The 11,663-nt window shown below is 32.0% G+C and overlaps 1 protein-coding gene across 3 annotated transcripts; it reads right to left on the bottom strand.

Annotated features, from left to right (window-relative positions):
- Positions 1-5,651: 5,651 nt before the first annotated feature.
- Positions 5,652-9,087, bottom strand: LOC107927471 (protein NLP8-like). Of its 3 annotated transcripts, none has more exons than XM_041088012.1 (4): positions 7,679-9,087; positions 7,512-7,561; positions 6,321-6,944; positions 5,652-5,886 (listed from the first exon to the last, which is right to left on the bottom strand). In XM_041088012.1, the coding sequence occupies exons 1-4, from the start codon at positions 7,755-7,757 to the stop codon at positions 5,740-5,742; spliced, it is 900 nt and encodes a 299-aa protein (XP_040943946.1). In that variant the 5' UTR covers positions 7,758-9,087; the 3' UTR covers positions 5,652-5,739. The 3 variants fall into 3 exon arrangements, 1 of the variants encoding a protein (XP_040943946.1); XR_005910019.1 differs by having other exon boundaries at positions 5,653-5,886; XR_005910020.1 differs by having other exon boundaries at positions 5,654-5,886; positions 6,321-6,475; positions 7,679-9,066.
- Between the last annotated feature and the right edge of the window lie 2,576 nt (positions 9,088-11,663).

The following is an 11,663-nucleotide window of genomic DNA, read 5'->3' as shown; positions in this document are numbered from 1 at the left end:
GCTTGAAAGAAAGATCATCCCATGATTTCCCACCTTGTAGCTTCACTTGATTTAAAGCTTCTTGGAATTTCAGCTTTCCATGTCTTGTTTCAGTGACATATTTAATGGAATTCTTTAACTTATAAAGTATGCCATCCATCTCACGAAACCCATCCTCAAGAAGTGTGAAACTGATGAACCAACGAGCTGAAGAAAGGGAGCCTTGGTCATTAAGACAATTTTCTTTTATCTGACGAACCATACTGTCGTTCAAAAAAGAGTTATCCACAGTTATGGAACATACTTTACTGCCTATATTCCACTCCGAAACTAAGCTCTGAATAATTCCAACAACAGCTTTTGTGTCATATATATCCTCCAAAGTTCTCAAGCCAAGAGTCTTCATCTTTAGTTCCCAACTATCATCAATAAAATGTGCCATCAAACAGCAATATGCAGTCTTTCCACTATTGTTCTTCCACAAACTTACTGTCAGATTGAATTTACTACCAAGCTTATCAAAATACAGCTGAAGTTTCTCCTTCTCTTCCTTGTAGATGCTACGTATGTAAGATGAAATATCTTTGGATTGAAACTCAAACATGGGTTGCATATCTTTCACAAAATTCTTGAAGAATTCTTGATCAGCCATATCCAATGGATATCCATGCTTGATAATCATTTTCACAAAATTCAAGCGACTCCTTTCTTGATTTTGTATTTTCATTACTGGACAGTGGTAATTCAAATGGTTTTTCATGTGTTTGATTCCACTCTTTTTTTTCCTTGTAAGCTCCGTGGAGCAATGTATACATCTGGATTTTTCTTCGCCCGTTTCTACGTTTTCACACTTAACAAAGTGCTTCCAAACCTCAGACGGCAACCTTGTAGTTGAATGATTAATATTTGGAGAAATAAAACAAAGAAAATGATAAAGAATATAATGGAGAAGAGAAATAAATTTTGTATGAAAAAATTCTTTCAAATAATCTTTTATTTCAAGCACACAAAGTTAATAATTCTTCATCACATACAACTCTTTATATAGGAGTTGTAAGTGACTATTCATCTATATCACTATATGCTAGGAGTTGTGACTATTCATGCATGTGTGTATCTTTTCATATTTAAGCCTCTTAACTTTTCATCTTCAAGTCTCTTCACTATTTATATTCAAGTCTTTTCACTTTTCATATTCAAGTCTCTTCACTCTTCTAACTTTTCATAATTTATTTGTGCAAGGTTAATTTAATTATGTGCCAACAATGGCTCCCTTAAATTAAACTTGCTTTGAACTCCCAACCTTTCAAAATTTTTCTTGAAGACTTGTCCACTTAGAGGCTTTGTGAAGATATCAGCCATCTGATATTCCGTCTTGCAATATTCAACTTGAACATCACCATTATTCACTAGTTCCCTCAAGAAGTGATATCGAATGCGAATGTGTTTTGTCCTTCTATGAAGAACTGGATCTTTTGTGACCGAAATAGTAGAACTATTGTCACAAAACAAAATTGTTGACTTGCTTTGCTTCTGCTTAAGACTTTCCAAAATTCCACGTAACCAAATCAATTGACATCCTGCATAAGATGCAGCGATATATTCAGCTTCTGTAGTCGAAAGCGCCACAATTGATTGTTTCTTTGAACTCCATGAAACTGCACCACTACCAAGGTAAAAAAACATAACCAGAAGTGCTTCTGCTATCATCAATGCTTCCTGCTAAATCACTATCCGTATAACCAATGAGATCAACTAATGTATTAGCTTTATAGAAAATTCCATAATCAATGGTTCCCTTCACATACCTCAATATTCTCTTGGCAGCCTCCCAGTGATTGGAGTAAGGTTTCTCCATGAATCTACTTACCAAGCTAACAGCATACACGATATCAGGCCTTGTCGAAGTCAGATACATTAACTTCCCAACCAAACTTCTGAATATGGTGGAATTGACAAGCTTTCCTTCACCCTCTTTAGATAACTTCAGACCTGTAATGCATGGAGTAGAGACTGGATTCGCATTTTCCATCATGAATTTTTTTAGAACTTCCATTGCGTAGCTCTCTTGTGAAATAAAAATTCCTTTCTCGGATTGATGAACTTCAATGCCAAGAAAATGATGAAGTTCTCCCAAATCTGTCATCTTAAATTCTGCCATCATTGAGTGCTGAAATTCTTTCAACATCTTCACATCATTTCCTGTGAAAATAAGATCATCAACGTAGAGACTTACAACCATGAATCTTCCTTGATAATTGCCTTTGATGTAGAGAGTATGCTCATATGGAGATTTCTGGAATCCACATTTCTGAAAATAAGAATCGATGCGGCTGTACCATGCTCTGGGTGATTGCTTCAACCCGTACAAAGCTTTCTTCAACTTGTAAACTTTTTCTTCTTCTCCTTTTTTGACAAACCTTGGTGGTTGATCAACATAGACTTCTTCTTTGAGAACACCATTCAAAAACGCAGATTTTACGTCCATTTGGAACATTTTCCAATTGTTTTGGGCAGCAAGAGAAATAAGTAACCGAACTGTCTCAAGTCTTGAAACTGGAGCAAATACCTCTGTAAAATCTTCTCCTTCCTTTTGCTTGTATCCTTTTGCAACCAGTCTTGCCTTGTACTTGTTGATAGAGCCATTCGGATTCATCTTGGTCTTGTACACCCATTTGACTCCAATTGAATTCTTGTGCGGCGGTAAATCTGTGAGTTCCCATGTATCATTGTTTTCAATTGAGCAAATCTCTTCTTTCATGGCTTTCCTCCATATTTCTTCTTGATATGCATCATCAAAAGAAATTGGATCTTCTCCTACAAAGAAGGCAAAGAATACAGCATCATTTTGCACAACTTCATCCGTTACATCATATAACTCTTGGATGCTTCTCGTTTTTCGGATCGGGCTGGATGAAGAAGAATTTGATGAAGAACTTGGGGAAGCAGGAGGATTTTCTACTTGAGCATCATCTTCAGCATTCTCAATTACTGCCTCTTATTCTTCTTCAAGTTCAAAAGGAAAAATTGGCAAATTTTCCTTTTCAACTTCCATATCTTCAAACATGGAATTTTCATCAAACCGAACATCTCGGCTTATCACAATCTTCTTTGTCACCGGATTATACAACTTGTATGCCTTACTTCTTTCACTATAGCCAATGAAAATGCATTTCTCTGACTTGTCATCCAACTTGCTTCTCATTGCATCTGGAATATGAGAGTAGGCAACACTCCCAAATACTCTAAGATGACTAACACTAGGCTTTATACCATACCACGCCTCATGTGGTGTGCAATTCTCCAAGCTTCTTGTCGGTGATCTGTTTATAAGATAAACTGCACAGGAAACAGCTTTAGCCCAAAATCTTCTTGATAACCTCTTCTTCTTAAGAAGACATCTAGCCATTTCCATAATTGTTCTGTTCTTTCTTTCACACACACCATTTTGCTGAGGTGTATGGCGGACTGTCATTTCATGCCGGATGCCACTATCTCGGCAATATTTCTCAAATTCTTTTGAAAAATATTCACCTCCACGATCTGTACGCAAGGTGTTAATTTTCAACCCAGTAAAGTTCTCCATTTCTGCCTTGAAATCTTTGAATCTCTGAAAAGCCTCTGATTTTTCTTTGACACAATACACCCATAACTTTCTTGAGTAATCATCAATGAAAGAGATAAAGTAACGATTACCTCTTAAAGATGAAACTGTCATTGGACCACAAAGATCTGAGTGAATAAGTTGCAATGGTCTTCTTGCTTTCCACGAGGATTGAGAAGGAAAAGCAATTTTGTGTTGCTTTCCAAGTTGACATGCTTCACAAACATCATCAAGCCGATCAATTTTTGGTAAACCTCTAACCATCATCTTCCTTGAAAGCATCTCCAAATTTCTATAGTTTAAATGTCCATATCTATCATGCCATAACTTTGAAATTCCTTTATGAGCACCAATAAAACAAGACATATTCTGATTTTGAAGGGTAAGAGAGAAAAGATTATTTGATGCCACTCCAACTCTAGCAACAACTTGATTTTTCTTTGATAAATAGCAAGCCATGTCACGGAAATGAATATCATACCCCTTCTTCAAAAGATGCCCAACGCTAAGCAGATTATTTTTAAGACCAGGAACAAAATAAACTTCAGACATTTTCTCTACCCTTCATTGCTTTGTTTTGAACTCCAACTCACCAACACCGCTAACTTTGTAAGCTTTTCCATCTCCTACTTTTACTTCTCCACAATCAGATTCAAAGAACTTCGAAAATAAATTTTTGTTGCCTGTCATATGCTTGCTAGCACCACTGTCTATGTACCAGACATCATCAATCTCTCCATCATGAGATACGAGCAACAAAGTTTCTTGCTTTTGCTCTTGATTATTTTGTACTATATTAGCTTCATTTTTCTCTTCTTTTTTGTACCAGCATTCACTTGCCAAATGACCAGGTTTGCGACAATTATAACATTCAAAATAGCCACGACCTCTTCCTCTTTGATTTCCACGTCCACGTCCTCTTTGTGATCCTCTAAAATTTTGACTTTGGTTGGCTTCTTTCCATCCATTCTCCATGCTTACATCTTCACCTCTTTCACGAGTATTTGAGCCTCTTCCTCTAAAATTTCTTCCTCTTCCACGACCACGATCTCTCCCTCTTTGATTTTTAAAATCTCCCTTATTCTCATTTAGAGACAACTTTGACTGGAGTGCTTGATCTAGATCTACTTCCTTTTTCTTCTTGTTTAATCTTTCTTCATGGGCTTGCAACGAACCTGTGAGTTCATCAATAGTCATGGTACTCAAGTCCTTTGATTCTTCAATGGCAACCACAATGTAGTCAAATCTGGAATCTAAAGAACGGAGGATTTTCTCAACACCACGAATATCATCCATAGTTTCACCATTTCTTTTTAATTGATTGACTATGGACAAAACCCGTGAACAGTAATTAGAAACTGATTCTGACTCTGTTTTTTGCAATCTTTCAAACTCTCCTCGAAGAGTTTGCAACCGAACTCTTTTCACCTTTTCATCTCCTTTGAATGAATTTTGTAAAAATTCCCATGCTTGTTTTGCCGTGGTGGCACAAGCTATTTTTTCCCAAGCCGCTTCATATGATTGAACTCCTTGATATATCCAAAATAAGGCTTGCTGATTTTTCTTCCTTGATTTTCTTAGACTCTCTTTTTGAACTTGTGTTAATCATTCCTCCTCTTCAGCCTCAACTTCATTATAACCTTTTTCAACAATCTCCCAAACTTCTAAAGATCCAAGAAGAGCCTTCATTTGGATACTCCATTTGCCATAATTTTCTTTGGTTAATTGGGGAACGGAAGAAAGAGGAATAGAATTGTTCATTTCGATCGAACAAGGCTCTGATACCAATTTGTAGTTGAATGATTAATATTTGGAGAAATAAAACAAAGAAAATGATAAAGAATATAATGGAGAAGAGAAATAAATTTTGTATGAAAAAATTCTTTCAAATAATCTTTTATTTCAAGCACACAAAGTTAATAATTTTTCATCACATACAACTCTTTATATAGGAGTTGTAAGTGACTATTCATCTATATCACTATATGCTAGGAGTTGTGACTATTCATGCATGTGTGTATCTTTTCATATTCAAGCGTCTTAACTTTTCATCTTCAAGTCTCTTCACTATTCATATTCAAGTTTTTTCACTTTTCATATTCAAGTCTCTTCACTCTTCTAACTTTTCATAATTTATTTGTGCAAGGTTAATTTAATTATGTGCCAACAAACCTTGTCTGTGTGGTTTTTGGAAGTTTCTCCTTATTTCCTTTGCCAGTCTTAGGCCTCAAGTTTTTCCGTTTGGTTCTTGGAACTTTTTCCTTATTTGCTTTGCCAATCTCAGGGTCACCATTGGAAACAATCTAAGAAGATTGAGAATAATAAATCATGTTTACTACTTTATATAACTCATTTGATTTTTGAAACTAATTAGATTGAAAAACACTTGATTTTAAGTTTTAGACCAATTAGATGGATTTAGATGTGAAAGATGAATAATTGAAGTGTAAAAAAGTAATTAAAATAACATCTTCCGAAGAGAAATTATAAATCAGTTATCCACTAGAATATTATATTAACAAGAAAGAATAAATAATTACCCGGTTATGAGGTCCTTCTGGTGTGTTAGAAGGACCTGCAACATCCTTTGATGAAGAATGTATAGAAATTAGAGAGTCAAAATTAGGAACCACCCCTTCTTAGAGCAAATGTTATTATCATATTAGACCCATAAATGCTAATCCATAATTAATTCAGTGTTGAAATAATATAAGAATATACGAGGAAATGTAATTACCTGCTCAATATGCCCCTTTATTTCTATTGCATGAACGTCCCTTCCTTCTTCAGCTATTTTCAAAGGCCTTATTGTGTTTGATGATGTGGGAATGTTTGAAATGGCTTCCTTTTGGAATCCAATTTCAATGCCTTGAATCTTTACTGCTACAAACTCTGGCTTCAAATGTTTCAAGTCATTGAGGATATCAAGAGCCAAAGATTTTGATTTTTCAATCTTAGTTGCAGGCCAAAAAAATTCTACTACATAATCATCATTACTTGTGTAACGATTTTGTAGACAGATTGCAACAGCATCTATGTTACAATTCTCTACACCTGGATAGTCTTTAATAATAGATGGTTCAAAATGGTAACCGTCACTTGATTCAAGTGCTTTGTCAACAATGAATGTAGTACCAACTTCACATAAATACATAAGTTGATAAGCATTCTGGTCTTTCACATAACAAGAACTACTTTGGATAAAAAAAGCATGTTTCTTGTTTGGATCCGAGATAATTTCATTCAAATTGTTAACCTTAGAAGCCCATGTTAAAGCCAATAAAAGCTTGTATTTACAACATAAATCTTTTGATATGTCATGTATCTCGGCAAGTGCAGTTAATCGATTCAATATCAAACCCTGTAAAATTATTAAATAAGAAACAATTATCACAAACAAAGTTTGAAAATTTAAAATAACACTCTAAATGAAAATAATTTTGACATTGTACTTTTAATTTGATAAAGATAATTAAAACTTAAAGTGATTTTTTCCTGTTAGTTGTTCATAAATTTAAACAAATTAAAAACATAATGTCACAATTATACTTATTCAATCAAATTTAATTCTTGATATTCATAAATCAAGCTGGATTAAGCTAAAAAAATTATGAAATCTAGACTACTTAAAATAGTTCATTTTATTATTTAAAAATTTAAAAATTTAAATAAAAATTATATTTTATTATAAAAAATAATTCGAGCCGACTTACCCAAATGCAGTTAAACAGGTACAAGCATAGGCTATTTGCTTAGTCTTGGATAGCGTGAATTGAAATTTTAATAATAAAATCAATAATTTTCATTAAAAATATAAATATAAATATATATTTAATATTTTAATTATTTTTGGTATAGTAAAATAAACTTAGGTACAAAAGTTTATATATCTATATACTATTTTAGGTACAAAATGTTTAGTTAATACCTCTGGAAAACGTTGAAGAGGTTGAAGAGACAGAGGATTTGGATTGAAATCTACAAAGACATTCCATTCAATAAAAATGTTATAACTAGTTAGTGTAAGAATAAATAAGAGTAATTTTAATCCAAGAATAATAATTAAATACATAAATAATAAGTCAAGGAAAGTACCTTCAAACTTATGGTTGGTGGAAATGGAATTGAAGTGTCCATCTTCAACTTTGGGTTTCCATGCCGATAAGAAAAACATTCGACATTCCTAGTAACCTAAAATCAAACACTCTTCTTCCTCCCCCATTATTTTTAGGGAAGTTTGATTGACAAGAAGATGTCGCATTATAAGTAACAAACATTTCTCCTCATCGCTAAGATCATCTTTCGTGTGGTTCAATGGAATTCGACTAAAACCACCCATTGAAAAGAGACGTTGCCATTCACTCAATGTTTGGTGCCGCCTAATTAGATTATTACCTTCGCATGCATCTCTGTTGCACTCCCACCAATACTCATTTCCACCAAAATCATTGTACGTATCTCCCCATGGATCTCTGTTGCAGTTCCACCAATACTCATTTCCATAAAAATCATTTTTCGACTCCTCCCAGCATATGCAAGTATTGGAGGAATACTGAAATGAATCCTTGAAACATGTCAAGAAATTGGAGTCGCTATGATTAGAATAAAAGTCTAGCATGATTACAATCGTCGGATTTATCTCCTTCAATCTTACTAACTCTCTCTCCATTGCTTTTGCATCTCTTACCAACTTATGAAGTTTGAATTTGTAGTAAACCACCACCATTTCATCTTCTCTTCTTGTTTTGAAATCTAATTTATATTCATCCACTTCTGCCAAACTATTGGCGTAAACCACTTTCAACTCATCCTCCAACTTTACATTAAGTTCCATGGCATCCTTAGTCAAAAACTCCATTTGGCTGAAGAACTCTACATATTTTTTCAGAAATGGTGGAAGTATGTAACTTACACGGACGGGTAGAGGATCGCCGGAGAAGGTCGGTAGTGTACGAAGAACTGAACCCTCAAAATAGTTATTGTAATACGGGATGGAGAAATCAATGAGGTGCAATCGCCTGTTTCCATTCGAAGCATTCTTTTCCATTAAAGCATCATCGATAACTTTTTTTATGACTCCATTAATATGGTAGCTGTTATAATGATAATATGGTGCAGGATCCACCGGGAAAGTGAAGTAGGAAGAAGCGGGATGCAGTCCGTAGGCTCGGCGAACCAGAGCGTCCGCAAAGTATTTCACCACTCTGCTTTGATCTCGAGAACAGTACGTTCTCTGATCAGCAAGAATCAAGATTTTCTGAAGCAACTCATCGGCACGCTTCAGATCCCTATCTTCAATAGCTTCAGCGCTGGATAGTAACAATCTCAAGGCGGTTTCGGTGTCAAAAAGATCATAATCCATGAAACAAGCTCAGATTCAACACAGTTTGGATAAAGCTGAAGAGAAATTTGGTAGAAAAGTAAGTGAAAGCGGCAAGATCTCATATGAAACTAATTCAGGAAAAGCAAAAGTAGCACGCGGAATACTCACTCTTTCTAGTTTCTCTTTTTTCGTTTTGCGTCATTAATATTTATAATTTAAGACATTTTTTTTCATCTTTTTACAAAAACCAAAAAAATATGATTATAAACATCAAATATATAATATCTTAAACTATATTTATTTTTATATCAATTTATAATAAATAAATTACATAATTATTAGTGTGTTTCATAATTTAATATTAAATAATATTTTTCTGTTTTAAAGGAAAAAAAAAAAGACTAGGCGTGGTCCCTCGTGGCATAACTTTTTCTGCAAAAAGATTCTCCAAAAATTTTAATTTGATATTTTGTTTATTTTAATTGTACACCTCCTCCCACTTTCCTTATTCTATTCCTATTTTAATTATCACCTAATACACTCATTGCTTTTTACATGCGTTTATTTAAGGGTTAAAAATTAAAATTATATAGTTTAATATATAATTATATATAAATTTTAATTTTGTATATAAAATTATGATTTGATTTGATTTTTGTAAATTATTAATAAAATTATAGTTATAACATCAATTAATGTTTATATATTGCATATAAGAATAATTATATTTATCCAATATAAAAATAAATTAATGTGTTTATTTTTTTAAATGCGTATGATTAAATTAAAATTAAAATTTCAAGTATACATTTAAATCATAATTAGAGTTTCAAGTATACATTTTCCTATTATCGGAACAATCCAAACATTTTCTTCAGTTCTATTAAGATTATCCTTTCATCACTATCCTTCTCAGTTATTTATTCTTCAACCATAAAGGAATTCTTTTGATCCATCTGCAACTCCACTAGACGGTCACTGAATATCAATTTGGCTTTATCAGTCGTAATCTCATCATATCTCCATAATTGCTTTAGCTCTACCACGCATTTTGGAACTAGCACACAACATGGTTAGATTTTGAGAAGAAAATGCATAACCTTTTCACTAATTCATCCCCCCTCGTTAACCTTTTTCGCAAAGCTTCAATGGAGAGATTGTCGAGACACGTAATAAAGTGTATCTTTAATCTGTCCATATTTTATATTTATTCAAGTTTAATTCGTTCTGAAATATAAACTTAAAATTTTATCAAAGTTTATTTATTTTTGTAAATGATTAACTCAAATCCACTTTAAATTTTATATATTTTTATTTATTAAAATTGTATATATAATAAAACCAATATTTTTATGTGTTATCCATGTATCATCCATCAAGTTTTTGTTAATTTTTATGTGTTATCCATGTCCATGTATCATCCATCAAGGTTATAAAGCTTCTCCCTTCAATTTTTTTGTTAATTTTTTAGTTTAAGATGGTAGATAGATATAGGCTATTCATATAGATGGTGTAAAATGGCTCAACAAAATATGGAAAATGAAACATAATGAATTTCATATACTATAATTAATAATAACTTTGAATGACTAAAATTACGCTTAATGAATATTTGTGGAACATGTTAAATTTTTTATATTTAAAAATTTAATAAAATAAAAAATACTAAAAAATATATAATTGCTGAATATTAAATAAATGTAATATGAAAAGTAATATGGATGGATTAAATGGTTTAGACTAATTATTTACAAATATAAGTGAATTTAGATAAATTTTGAAGTTTATATTTCAAATCGAGTTAAATTTGATTAACTATATATGGTATTCAAACAATACATAGGCTCGCCCCCAACCCAACCCTATTATGAGGCTTGATTACCTTACTTCTAAGTGTCTATTTGGTTCACATAATATCTGGCTACCTTAATAAAATTTAAGGTAAATTACTTACATGGTCATCCAATTTTAGTGTAGGTTTTATTTTAGTGTAGGTTTTACATATTTTGAACTTTTTAAATATTTTTCTTTCTTTTAAACTTTTCGAATTAAAATTAAATTGATAAATTTTGTAAATATTTAGGGCTAACTTAATTGAGTTTTTTTAAAATTAGAACTAAATAATTTTTTTTAATTTGGTTGATATGATATAAAATTATTTTATTAAATTGTTGATTTGATTTTTTTAAATATGTAAGAAAAATTGAAATTATTTTAGACTCTAAAATAAAGTGATTTAAATTGAATTATTGATATTTGAGAGGAACTAAACAAATATACTTAATCAAATTAAATATATTGGAGTAGAATTAAATTTAAAAATACTATCTTTTATCATATTGGGTAAAAAAATGATATTAAAAATATAAAAAATAAAAAAATTAATGAAACATTGTCCTCAAATATGGTGGAAGATGATCATAATTTAACTTTAAAATTGACAAAATGTGTGAGTGAAAGTATCATGCATACATTAAAAAACAATAATTTCCATCAAATTTCAGAAATTCGAATTCACGTCCTTTTGAATTTGAGTTCTTAAACAATGCATCAATTTTTATTTTTTGTATGTAATCTTCCACGATATATATCAAGAAAAATGCGACAGTGAAAATGGACTATGTCTTCTTGTTTGAAAGGAAAGCATTCACCATACGTAACACAATCACCGTATTTCATCACAAACACCGCACAATCAACCGAGCTTCACATTATAGTAAAAAAAAAAAGAGACAAATTTGTAAGATAACAAGTAAA

Source organism: Gossypium hirsutum, chromosome A02 (assembly GCF_007990345.1).
Source record: "Gossypium hirsutum isolate 1008001.06 chromosome A02, Gossypium_hirsutum_v2.1, whole genome shotgun sequence".
NCBI lineage: Eukaryota > Viridiplantae > Streptophyta > Magnoliopsida > Malvales > Malvaceae > Gossypium > Gossypium hirsutum.
Note: the sequence above shows the minus strand (reverse complement) of the source record. Positions and strands in the feature narration are given on the sequence as shown.

What these genes read in the sequence shown, in the direction of transcription:
- LOC107927471 (XM_041088012.1), bottom strand. Translation starts at nt 7,757, where the DNA reads ATGTTTTTCTTATCGGCATGGAAACCCAAAGTTGAAGATGGACACTTC. An exon ending in CACCAACCATAAGTTTGAAG is followed by an intron (nt 7,562 to 7,678) that starts GTACTTTCCTTG and finishes ATGTCTTTGTAG; the next exon opens with ATTTCAATCCAAATCCTCTG. An exon ending in TAAAGGGGCATATTGAGCAG is followed by an intron (nt 5,887 to 6,320) that starts GTAATTACATTT and finishes CAATCTTCTTAG; the next exon opens with ATTGTTTCCAATGGTGACCC.